The 13,418-nt window shown below is 33.2% G+C and overlaps 2 protein-coding genes and 1 long non-coding RNA gene across 3 annotated transcripts in view; 2 read left to right on the top strand and 1 right to left on the bottom strand.

Moving 5' to 3' along the window:
* Positions 1-5: 5 nt before the first annotated feature.
* Positions 6-480, top strand: LOC657657 (cytochrome b-c1 complex subunit 6, mitochondrial). Its single transcript, XM_964104.5, has 2 exons — positions 6-196; positions 245-480. The coding sequence occupies exons 1-2, from the start codon at positions 104-106 to the stop codon at positions 416-418; spliced, it is 267 nt and encodes an 88-aa protein (XP_969197.1). The 5' UTR covers positions 6-103; the 3' UTR covers positions 419-480.
* A 1,378-nt stretch (positions 481-1,858) lies between these two features.
* Positions 1,859-13,418, bottom strand: part of LOC657578 (uncharacterized protein) — a 30,378-nt gene continuing 18,818 nt past the window's right edge. Inside the window, exons 6-10 of the mRNA XM_008196796.3 lie at positions 13,206-13,374; positions 9,534-9,770; positions 9,263-9,480; positions 2,371-2,683; positions 1,859-2,319 (exon numbers count right to left, since the gene is read on the bottom strand). Of these exons, the coding sequence (XP_008195018.3) occupies positions 1,945-2,319; positions 2,371-2,683; positions 9,263-9,480; positions 9,534-9,770; positions 13,206-13,374 (1,312 nt within the window). The 3' untranslated portion in view covers positions 1,859-1,944. The remainder of the gene's footprint in view (positions 2,320-2,370; positions 2,684-9,262; positions 9,481-9,533; positions 9,771-13,205; positions 13,375-13,418) is intronic.
* On the top strand, positions 5,598-6,114 carry LOC107398107 (uncharacterized). The gene is made up of 2 exons (XR_001575055.2): positions 5,598-5,854; positions 5,908-6,114. It is a non-coding gene; the product is annotated as an uncharacterized LOC107398107 (long non-coding RNA).

Raw genomic sequence — 13,418 nt, forward strand, 5'->3', positions numbered from 1 at the left:
ATTAATTTAGTGCCGTGATTCGATTGGCATCACTGCAAGGGCAATCGGCCAGTTGTTACGCAAGTCGAAGCGAATTTTCACGAAAAATCTGCAATTTTCAATAATGTGGTTCGAAAAATTCATCCCAAAACTCCCGAAAGTCAAGGCTCAAGACGAGGAAGATGAGGAATTAGTCGATCCGCAGCAGGTTCTACGGGTAAGTTGACATAACCTCAAAAAAGTCGATCGAAAATCTGGCCGATAGGATAAATGCAACGAGACGGAACATTGCCAAAAACTGCACGAAAAATACCAAGCTTGCAACGACAGGGTCAATTCACGCTCCAAAACCACCGAAAACTGCTCCGAGGAGTTGTTCGACTGGCTCCACGCTGTCGACCACTGCGTCACCAAAGATTTGTTCAGCAAATTGAAGTGAAAAGGCCCGAATTGTAGAAAGTTTGTTATTTAATGTTACCTTAATAAATTCTAGTGGGATTATGGCAGGTTCTTGACACACAACCCTTGACATTTAATCGTTTATTCTTAGCTCCCTTGAAAAATACAAGTCCGTCTTACGGATATGTAAAGGAGGAAAATAGTGAAAATTCGTATTTTCAAGTTTAAGTTTAATGGGTATTATGGTCTTTACAACGCGCGCGATTTTTGGAGCATGACGGCGTAGCCGGAGTGCTCGAAATAGAGCAAGTGTTTTAAAGACCAGTTATCCACGAATACTTTACTTATTTTTTTTTTTATTGGTACACTGATCATAAATACTGATATCTGTGCTGATATTAATATTACAAACGTTGGAAGTAATATAATGCAAGATCAGTATACCTTTCGTTGTCATGAGATTGATTACCATTATAATAAAAAATCATTAAAAAGTTGCCATTTATCTTCTTGGGTTATTGATGTTCCCATGGGTCCTTTAAAAAACGTGCGTTTTTAAAAGTTGTATTTAGACACGCTGCTGCGTAATAGATTATCAGTAAAAAAAATAAATAAGAATTGTAGAAAATGTTTTTACAGTAAAGTTGTACTGTACAAGTTTTATTACGTGGTAAACTAACACACGTATTTTTCATACAACCTGTATAACGCACTTTTTTATCAAAATGTTTGTCACGGAAAGTTCATTTTTGCCCCTATCTTCATTTCTATACATAGCACTTAAGTACAGTTTATGTCGGTTTTGTCTCGACTTAGATTTATCTACCCTTAGCTGTTTCAAAACTATAAAACCGCCAACGTCGCATTTTTTCTCAAAATTAGCTGTTATAAATTATCCATGCACTTTTAAAAAATAATACCTAATTTAATTTATACTTTCAATGAGAGAGTAATAACTATTTTACCAATCTTATTTTCTGAAAGGGCAGAAACGGACTCAAAATCCATAAAAGTGAAAATTTTGACATCCAGATGATAATAGATATAATCCTACTTTTAAAACCGAATTTTATGAGACAAAACAAATACAATTTGTGGCGATATGCATTGCACTACCATTAATTTTCGCACCAAAATTTCACATTGCTAGTTTCTGTTTAAATAAAAACATGCGTTTTTATTCATGCACTCAAACAGTGGGGCCGATTTTAAATTATTTATTTTTGAGAAAACCATTCATGTAAGGAAAAAATGGTATAAAGGTTTTCGTTCCCATTTTGCCTCATAGACTCACCCTAAAATTCTTGCGAGACCATTCCCTAACACCCTGTATTGCGGAGAGCATACGAAATGTAGATTTGTCGAAGGTGTAACAATTTATTTGATATTTAAAAGTCATAGCGTTTCGTCTCTGTTTATTAATTAAACCAAATTTGTTTTAAAAATCTGTCAACTGAAGGGTAACTTCAAGAAAGCTGTGTTCGATAATACAAGCCTTTTAATAAAATTTGATAACATAAACAACTATAATATATAAAAATAAAGCGGAATGTGTAAATTATTGCGTTATCCTCCGGTTTTCAAAACATCGAAGCAAACATTACAAACTCTGACTGGTTTATTCTCCCCAAATTTAATAATCGGAACCTCCTGATCGGAACATTTGTTACACAGCGCCCTTCCACAATGCCTACAATGATGCGTCCTGACCGTAATCGAAAAATTTTTCCCACACTCCTGACACAGATCCGTACTAGTCCAACCGGCAGGTTGGGCCAACTGATCCAACAACCGATTCAGAAGTTGCTTACTAGGCACCTGATAATTGAAAATGGTGACTCTCTCGTTATTTTCCGTAGCGAGGCAGGCCTTAGCCTTGACCAGCACCCGGCAAAGGGGGCCATTCCCCTTCATGTACGCCAGTAAAAGAGGCGAGTTGCCCTAAACCACCCAAAAATAGTCACCCCCTTGCTACAAGCCCCCCATACTCACCATAATATCAGTCTTATTGATTGGATACTCCGGCATGCACTCCAGAAACAGCTCGCAAATAGCCGCCGCATTGTCCTTGCCATACTTACAAAGCTCATGCAACGGGTTTCGACCTTTTAGGTTGACAGCTTCAGCGTCGATACTTGACTCGGTTAACAAAACACGGACCACATTCAAATGCCCTTCTCTCACAGCCACATGCAGGGCGTTATTATTCTCAATATCAAGGGCGTCGTAATCGGAGTTGTTTTGCAGGAGGGCGGAGACAGCGGGGGCGTTGCCAGCCTCTGCGGCCACGTGTAGGGCGGTACGTCTGAAACACGCCCATTTTATTTATTTATTTATTTATTTATTATTATTATTATTATTATAATTATAATTATTATTATTATTATTATTGGATTAAGTTGGCTAACAAGGGAGTTCAATGACAAGCCAACTAAAACACCAAAGATTGATTGCAAATAGAGGAGCTGAATGTTACTCCCTTCTCACTAGAGAAAAGTCCATAAATTAACATTAAATACAAAGTGTCTCAGCTAAGACTTTCGAGCCTGATATCTCAGACATTTGTCAAGGGAATTTTATCAAATTTAAAATGCAGATATTTTAGAAGATATAGATTAAAATCCAATTAATGCAACAACTCAAATCTTAAAAACGTAATTTTTACATGCTTTTTTTAAATGTTAAGCCTTTTGAGACTTATATTAAAAAAATTATCGTCAGTGAAAAATGCTCTCAGAAAAAACTCGTTCGTGGAAGACGTTTGTTTCGCGAGAAAAATGAGAAACAAACTGTTAAAAACGTGGGTACAGATGCAAAAGCGTAGATCTCTATGAGACAAATGAGCACTACCATTGAATTTTGGTCACTCCTACTCGCAGAAACGTAACTGTCACGCAAGGGACATTTCACAATTATCTCTCACCCATACAAAGTTAAAAAACAATATTTTTGTGTTACTTTTGGTACTGGATGCTTTAATTCTTTCAAAAAAGACTAAAAGACTGAACAACAACTGACAAATTCTAGACACTTGAACATTCAGGACTTTGGAAATGTTTCGTACACTGCTGATTAGATTCTCTTCAAAAGCTTGAATTACAGCCCCAACTATTGCTTCGTTTCCAGTGACGTGTTTTGTCCTCACTAGATTTAGTTCAGATACGCTTCCTGTGTCTTCAAATTATTGACAATTCTTTGAACTTTTCACAAATAACATTTCACAAAAAGTCCAACGACACTTTCCATAGGCGAATATTGATTCCTTTTTCAACAATACAGAAATTTCAGCCACTGTTGTTGGTTTTTAAAGTTATTTCATCAAATGAAAACAATTTTACTTTTCTGACAGCGCACACACTTTTCACAGTTTTTTTCAGTGGTACACAAAATGCCGCATAGAAATGCTTCATCCATTGTTTCAAAAGGCGACTGCCCAAATTACTATCACAATTTGGATTAAGTTTTTAACAACAAAATTTAATTTTTTTTTGGATCAGCCGAGCGATTTGTGTAATTTTTTGTGTGGTCATTTATTTTTCGGGGTTTAATGATCCAACGGTAATTTGGCTTTATTTTAAATAAAAGAAATGTTTTAAAATTTCATTTTATAACTTGAGGTCATTTTTTTTGCCCCTAATTGAAAGACCACCTCCTAAAATATGTGCATTCTAAATTTCATAACAATCCGTTGACAAATAACAAAGATATTAAACTCGAAAGTCTTAGCTGAGACACGTTGTATATCAACCTGGTCCACTATGTTATTAAACAAACTGCACATTTTAATAACGGGACTACACTGTAAGATGTTCGTGCTAGCTATAGGGACATGAAAAATCTGTAATTTCTTAAGTTGGATTGTGGAACGTTAAAGTTGATTTGAGCAAGCAAATAGATAGAATCCACCATCTCATGGAGAATTTTAAACAAAAACGTAAAAATGTTCTCATTTTTTGATATCAAACGGTTTTAAAACGTAAGATTTCTAAATTTTATTTATTTTATTTAGGGCTAATAGTCCATTAAACATTCATAAAAGATATAGGAGTGCAATAGCTAAATGGAAAAAATTGAGGAACAGCGAAGTAATTTTGGAAACATGTTAATTTTAACCAGATACGGCCCCTCAAAAAATCGAATTTTCCACACGGGGCAGTGGGCAGCTGAGTCAATTGTGCCGCGTGACGTCACACCTAGGTCTCATAACTTTTTTATTTTTGCGAATATAAAAAACGAAAAGTACCATTAGTTCTACAATTATGAAGACTATTAATGGTATTAATTTCAAAAAAATGGAAACTTCCTCATTGGAAAGACAGCATAATGGTTATTATTTACATTTTTACTAATAACTCGATAACGAAGGCCAATTAGAATTTTTTTTACTCTTAACTTTCGATTTATATTAGCCCCCTGAATCAAATTCTTCAAGCACGGGCATCAATTTTGAGACACCTGTATTTGACATTTCCAATTCGGAAGTAAAATTACCGTTGGGGGCGCCACTGAGCTAGGTCGAAAACAGTAACCATAAATGGCGGGAAAATGTTTATTCAGATATTTTGAGCGTCGTATGAATTTTGGGGCTTCACAATTATTACATTGCCTATGCAGAATGATTATTGCATCTTTGATGCAAGAAACTTATGTTGACAAATGAGAGATGACGAGGAAAACACGAATAACGAATGACTGTTTGGTTCACTTTCTTTATTGGAAAATTATTACAAAGACATTGAAAAGCCTACCTTTTGGCATAATTTACGTTTAAATGTATCAGCAGTTGTTAATCTTTATTGTAGTTTTGTAGATTTACCGCAGCATTTCATGATTTTTTCAGTGGAAAATTCTAACCTAAAATTCATAACACTTCACTAATTTATTGGTTTCTTGAGTCAAACTTTGTGTTCGCTGTGATCCATTACTTATAATCTTTAATTAGACAACTGTTTGATAACACTTTGTAATCAAAATTTAAATATTTTTCACTTTTTATCCACTTTCAAGTTCCAACAATAAACACTTTATACCACGAAAAACTACAGAACCAAAGTCAACGCTAGTATTTACCACCACGTACTTTTAAAGTAATTCTTTCTATTGTAAGTAATTAACACTATACACACAAAATTGTTAAACAATTTATTAAATGTCAGTTAAATGTGGCATTACGAAAATTTCTTTACTGTTTTCGACATAGTTCAAAAGTCATTACCAGAGGGCGTCTAGGTAATTTTATTTCCGAATTGCACGGCAGATCACGACCTCTACCGTCGTTTGAGTTTAAAATTTTAGCTGCCAAGCGTTGTCATTTCGCCGTCACACCAAATGTTATCAGTTAAAAAAATAATAATTTGCTCATATATGCGTTAAGACCAAGATGGTGAGTTAAAATAGCTTCCAAAGAAGTTTTTCAGCGATGGAAGTTAAATTTGTTCTTTTGGAAATGTCTAATTAAATCCCAATACGATTAAAAGTACGGAGAATCACACCCTGAGACGCTATAATAATAATAATGAGCTTTTCCAGTGACTGATGTGATGGCCTAAGATTTGGAAGAGTAAATACTAAGTATGTACAACACTTACTGCAATGAGTAAAGCAGAAAAAGGACAAGTAGTCAATAAATTTGCTGTGAAAATGGTTTACGCAAAGTTTAGTATTATACGTTATTTTTTAACCCTTTGATAAAAAGAAAAAATACATTGAAAAATACCAAAGGAGTTCAAATATAAACTGGAATTTTAATTTCAAACAACTTTTTCACGTATTCTTCCTCTACCTCCATGCACATACGCCATTCCTTTGGTAGTTTTATACCTTTTTTATAGAAGTTTTTTGGCTTCGTGCGTTGCCAGTTATGTAGAAGAAGTTCTACCGAGGTTCTTAGGTTCTCAGTAGATTTAAAGGGAACTTTTTCAATTCAATATTACGTACGATAAAACTAAATTCGTTATTTTACTTCATAATTCAAATAAATCTAATCCGATTCAAAAAGGTGACAAGCAATATTTTTCTAAAGCCGATAAATCAAAGTTATGGTTTCAGATGGAAAAAACATGGTTTCTTAATTTTGGAAGACCTATGGCGTTAAATACACGGATTTTTTGGAAACCAAACGTCCAAATGAATGTTCCTTATTACTTTTAATCGATAAATTACGCGCTGTAACGAACCATTTCATCGATAAATATGAACATCGCGAGAGCGCTACGACGAGTCAGCTGATCGGTTGTGGCCTCATGGCCACCCCATCGAATTTCCTTACATTGGTACTTATCCACATGATTTCTATCACTAGACTTAAATATAGGACAGATTTTACCAACTTTCTATAAACATGGGAACTCCGAAGTAGTTAATATTAGAGTTCCTTTATTGGAATATAGGAACTCTAGTTAATATTAAGTTAAACAAAACTTGTAAAGAATTAGAAAACGCCTGAGCACAATCCTTTAACAAAAAGCCTCTTAACTTATTAATTGCTTCTATGACGTCAGATAAAACGAATATGAACATAAGATGAATTTACTCTGCTGCTTGAGAGATGACCAGTGTGAGGAAATTTTATGGGCGAAGGTTAGTGCATGGGCGCGCGTTTGCAGTCAGATAAACCTTTAAATCGAAATGTTGTGGAACAGCTTGCATTGTTGATATAAGTTAGGAAAGAGTATTAAAAAATGTTTAGACAAAGAATTTTTTGTTTCAACCCTCGCGAAGGGAATGAAAAGACGTTTTAGCTAAAAATTTGCAAACACCTAAAATTGGACACATTTTGCGTTTACATACTCATATCGTCCTTCTGGATAAAGCTAGAAACTCCGTTTTTTTGCAAACAAATTTTTCAATAAATGCAGATTTATACGTAGTTTAACAAGGTTGAGTTTTGATAAAGGGAAACCAAAAAAAAATACATTTTCTTGTAACGTTGCATAATTGTGTAGTGAAATTTTCGAGATACGAGAAAGTTTTTTAATTTAAAAGATAGACTCCCACATAATCGAGACGAAATAAAGCTAATACTTGAAATAAATTTTTGGAGCAAGAATCATTTCGTTATCTGTAAGACTCACCAAGTTATTGCAATTTAAAATTACTGCAAAATGCGCCTGAGGTGAAACCGAACCGTATTTCCCTCTGAAGCGTGTTCATCGCCTTTGATAACATTTCGAGAGCTAAAAATCGTAATTCGTAAATAATTAAAAAATAATTAATGTCACTTATCTATTAATATTATACCTTTACTTTTAACCGCCCTAGCTCTCTGTTAATTTTAATAATATCCAAAAAGTCAAAAAAACATTTTTATCTCATGTACTTATTTAAAAAGCATAAAAGTGACCCAGTAGAACTAAATTACGAAATTGTAATTCATTTCAAAGTATTCTTTGGTGTGACATTAATATTTTTTTAATTAATTACCATTTTTAGCCCTTGAAATGTTTTCAACCACACCACGTTTCAAAGGGAAATACGCTGCGATTTCACCCCGAACACATTTTGTAGGTAACTAAATAATCGTTCTCTAAAGTCCTTTTTAAAAAAATATACAAATCGTAACGTTTCTGACGAATCAACAATTGTAGTTACACGCTGGGGTACTTGGTTAGAAGCAAATGTCTAAAAATTTTAATCAATTAAAATCATTTGTTCATTGCTTTAAACGACGATGCACAAAGCATTAAATAATGTAAAACTTTAGTTTTAACCACAAATTTAGTTTCTCAACTTAACTTTATTGAAAACAATTTTTCAAATATTCCAACTACGATCAAATTTCTAGAAACGTAAAATTTAAAATTATCCATTACAGTTGAGAAATTTGAGTCTACGTTGATAGAGTTAAATTCTGTAGAATGGTCATTACAAAATAAGTTAAATGCAAAAATTGACGCAGTTACTAGAAATCCCGATTTTCTAGTTTTAAAACAAATAGCGAATAATGTACCACCTTCGACATATTTTGCATTAGCACCAAACTTTTTATTTACTCCTGTAACCAGCTGTGATGTAGAAAGATCTTTTTCGAAATTCAAAGATATTTTAACCGCAAAACGGAATCAGTTTTCGAGAATTTAGAAAGAATCACAGTTATTCAAGCGTATTTCTCAGAGAAAATGATTAAAATATTTTTATTTAGTTTTTAATTTTAATTTCCACTGAATTAAAACGCAACATTTTCAAAATGTAATAGTGACTTACGCTCCCCTGTATTAAACATCTTTATTGGTGTCCATGTAAGATTGAGGAAATGATGAAGTTATTTTTTAACGATTATGTCAAACTAGGTGCCTTGTCAGGGTTTGAACTAGCCAATCAGAAGCTGATATTAGCGACTATTTTAAAATTGGTTCAGAAAATAATCTCAACAAATATACCGCAGCCTTAATAAATTAGCGACTATTTTATTGCCACAATTTTTCTTGGGTACTCCGTAATTATAATAAAACAATAATATTTATGTTTTGTATAAATTGTATAAATCCCAAGTAAACTACGCCAATGCACGCGCTGTAACGGACCATTTCATCGATAAATATGAACATCGCGAGAGCGCTACGACGAGTCAACTGATCGGTTGTAAAATCCCATAAAATTTCCTCACACTGGAGATGACTGGTAATAGTCTGAGATGTGTTGTTAATAGTAAAAGACTTTTTAAAATGTGCTAAAAAACCATTAGCAATGCATTGTAGCGACGGTAATTCTTCATTCTCAAAAAACATTACAGAGGGAACGGCACCAGTTTTACGTTTATTATTTATTTATTTTATTTAGGACCAAAATAGCTTGGGGTCATGCGTTAGAGAGTGTTGGATTTCATTCATGTAAATATTATAAACAATTTGTATGTTTCTTTGTGCCACGATTGGTCGAAACTTACTTTTGGGCGTCACGATCGTCCACTCGCGCCCCCGCAAGGATTAAACTACGGACAAGTGTCTCATTGCCGTGGCGGGCCGCCAGGTGAAGGGGCGGAGTCAACATGGGGTCCTGCACACGTGAGTTCACATCCACGCGCACGGTTAGTAGGAAAAGGGCGCTTTCAATGTCGCCCTTTTTGATCGCAATGTGGAGGAAATTCTGGCCCTTGGCGTCAAACTGTAATTCATTTCAAAATAAATGAATTGACACTGATACTAAACTAAACTTACTTGTTCAGCAGCCGATGGTAACTTGTCCAAAATCGCTTGCGCGGCTTTGTTGTTTCGAAACGTTAAAGCCGTGGCAAAAGGGCTCAAACCTGACTTGTCTCGGAGGCTTAAATCGATTTCAGGTACGCTCAAAAGTAACGAAATTATTTCCGGGTGTTGGTTTTCGATTGCAATGTGAAGGGGGGTCTTGTTGTCAGCGTCTCGGCTGTTTACGTTTGCGCGATGTTCGATAAGAGTCTAAAAAAATTCAGTATGCTTCTCAAACTTCGAAATAAATTCGGTTCGGTTAAATGAGCAGAAATCACGTTCGTCCCTTCAATAATAAACGCAGTGATATGTGAACACCCAGTATAGTTTTTTTTAATTAAACACAGTTGATTGAAAATAAAATAAATGTTTAAGCAAAGCCACATTAAGAAGTTTTCCAAAATTTTGTATTCAATAAATACAGGGTGACCCACGGGGTGTAATCGGTCTATAACTCTTTTGATAATTGAAATATTGCTATGCTATTTTTATTATCCGATAGATCGACTTAAAATCCACAAACTAAAGATATTTTTATTATGCACAGGGTGGTGAGCCAAAGTTATATATTTTTTTAAATGGAACACCCTATATATTTTTGCATAATTAAATTCTACGCGAAAACAATTATGTTACGTTATACAAACTATTATGGGTCTTTTTTTTTCTTTTTTCGTTTTGGAATTATTTAACTTTTCGTTATAAAAAAGACCAATTTTTGAAAAATCACTGCAAAGTCGCCTATGAATATTTTCCGGTAAATTTGCAACAGAAAAATTCAGAATACCTTGTAGTTTTAGCAAATGGACGACTTTTAGTTAAAGCACGCAGATAATATACAGAGTGCGCCAAAACGGAAAAGGAACAGCCTGTATTTCTTTTGATGTATCGATAGCATTTTTGATAAGCTTTCTAACAGTATGGGGTTTGTACAACAAATTTAAAATATTTTTCAGGATTTTTCAAAATAAAAAATTATGACAAGAAAATGTGTTATCCTAGAAATTGTAATTTATTTTTTGATATGTACTAATGTGACTAATTAAATTAGTAATCTAAATATTACTTAATACATAAATGAATTTTGCTCATCAAGAATTAATAATAAAATAAATAAAAAGTAAATGTCGACCATTTGCCAAAACTACAAGGCATTCTGAGTTTTTCTGTTGCACATTTTTCGAAAAATATTCAGACGACTTCGCAGTGATTTTTAAAAAACTGGTGTTTTTTATAACGAAAAGTTGAATAATTCCTAAACAAAAAAAATAGACCCATAATAGTTTATACAAAATTACATTATTTTTTGCATATAATCCAACTATGCAAAAATATATAGGGTGTTCCATTTAAAAACATGTAACTTTAGTTCACCACCCTGTATACAACACCCTGTGTACAATAAAAATATTTTTAGGTCGTGGACATGGCAATACTTCAAATAATAAAAAAGTTATAGACCGATTACATACCCCTGGGTCACCCTGTATGAAACTATTTTTAGAAAAAAAAAATTGTGGCACTCTGTATACAAAGTGAGTCAATAAAAGTATTTTCTGATGTATTTCAAAAGTTAATAATTCCACAAAAGTCACCGTAGGCTATGAAATACAATATATTTTCTTCTTGTAAACATGTGATTTTTTTCAGATTTTTGTCTTTTACAATACAAGTAATTTGTTCATGGAATAAATGTAACATTTGACTCAAATGAGAATTATTGTGACAGTTACTTTTTAACTAAAAAATGCAAGAAGTTAACGTATTTGAACCAGACGGCGATGGCAAATGATTGATTATCTGGATAAGTTAAGAGTACCTATCTAAACAATGTTGCCCAAGAAAAATGCCCATACAGTTTCTCAAAAAGCAAACAACCAATAAGAGCAGAGTATAAATTTATCCACGTCCTTTCAGTTATCAGTTATCCTATCGAGAGTTAATCGGACAATTGTAGAACTGATTTTTTTAATTTATCCTGGGAATAAAGTTATCAAGAGTTTATCTGACGATTGTAAAAGCGGCCCTTAATAACAATACGAGTATCTAGTGACTCATCAAAAAGCTGTATCTCGTGAATGCAGGCTCGAACAATTTTTTGTCATAGGAACTATTAATTCAGTTTGATGTCCTTTATTAGCTCCCGAGAGACAGTACAATATTTTTGATCCACCCTGTATTTTTTATAATTATTATTTCTAGTTTCTTAATTATATAATTTTTAATTGGTAATCAATTTGGTTATTTAAAGATTTTTATTATAATGACCATCAATTCCATGGCAAGGACAGGAATCGTGCGTGTTTTAAGATCTCAATATCCACTTACAAGTATACTTTAATACAGAGATGTTTTATTTATTAGTATACTATTATTCTATTAATTTTTCTTTAAAGTTAAGTTCAAGCTAGACTTCGTCTCCTTATCTGTCTATTATTGTGTAATTTAATTTAATAAAAATCCTTTATTATAATTATTAAATAATGTTAAAATACGTAAAACACTTGTTGCTAGCCCCAAAATTATGTTTGTTTTTTTTTATTTTATGTTTATTTTATGAGAATTAGCGACATTTAATTTACACACTTTTTTGCACTAAACAATATTAAAGCATTGTCTGTTTTAGAATAACCAAAGAATTAATTAATTAGAAGTTTTCTAAAAAAGTTCTCATACATAGTGACAAATATAAAGTATTTAACAACAAACAGTAAATACAAAAAAAATATACAAAGTGTGTTAAAATAATTACTCTTTAGTTAACTTTGAGACTGATTTACTAGTAAAAAATTTGTGCCGCTCTACTCAAATGAATCTGCTATCAATAAATGTCAAAACTGCCAATTGTGAAATAAAAAAATTGTCAACTAATTACATTTATGTTTCTTTAAAAAGTAACTATATCTCTTTTCTTGTTTGAAGGTTCTTTGTAAGTAGTGCAAATGGCGTGTTTTTAGCATTAACTTGTACATAATAATAATAATAAGTTGTCATGGTAACAGGATAATTATTGCACCACAATGGAATTTTAAATGGAAAAACAACTATAAAATGTTTTACTGGGAAAGAAAAGACTTTTATTGGAGAGTTAATAAATGGACAATCGCAATATTCGATGTCTGAAGGCCTGCCATTTTCTCAAGCGGCATTTCTGATTTTACATGAGAAATTCATAGACTATTAGATGAAAATGATTATAACACACCTTGTACAATGTGTGAAAAAATGTGGCGCGTTGATCAAATGACTATGTAGTTTTTCTCTTTTTTTTATTGAATTGTTTTATATTTTCGTGATTTTTTGTGTTTATTGTTTCGTTTTTGGATTCAAAGCCTTTTTTCCATTGTCTGACGGATCTGTCACTTTGACGGCATTCACAATTTAAATTGAGCGGCAACTTACGTTCACATTTCGTAGGTGACTTGATGAACAATCATTTTTGAACATATTGTATTTTTAGTACTCACCTTGTATACATAGTACTAGGAGTAATAATCATTAATAATTATTAAAAAAATTCATTAAAACGTGCTAGATTTTTGGCAAGGCTTAAAACATGATTCTAAACAAAAAAATGGTAATTAATAATTTTTAAAACATTTAAAATTTCTCTTTATGAGATAAATAAATAAAAGGGGGCCTCACCCTGACCACCGTTTCGAGCCCCCACTGACAGCACAGATGCAAAGGCGCCGCCCTATCCCTGGCCTCTTCCCCGCCCTCTCCATTGGGACCAGGCATTCTCGGCGAGTCCAAATCGCAGCCTGATTGGATCAAAAAGATCGCAGCCGCCTCCTTATTCTCATCAATGGCCCTAAACCACGCCTTTACCACACTATAACCAATCAAAACCAATCC

Source organism: Tribolium castaneum, chromosome 8 (assembly GCF_031307605.1).
Source record: "Tribolium castaneum strain GA2 chromosome 8, icTriCast1.1, whole genome shotgun sequence".
NCBI classification, from domain to species: Eukaryota; Metazoa; Arthropoda; class Insecta; order Coleoptera; family Tenebrionidae; genus Tribolium; species Tribolium castaneum.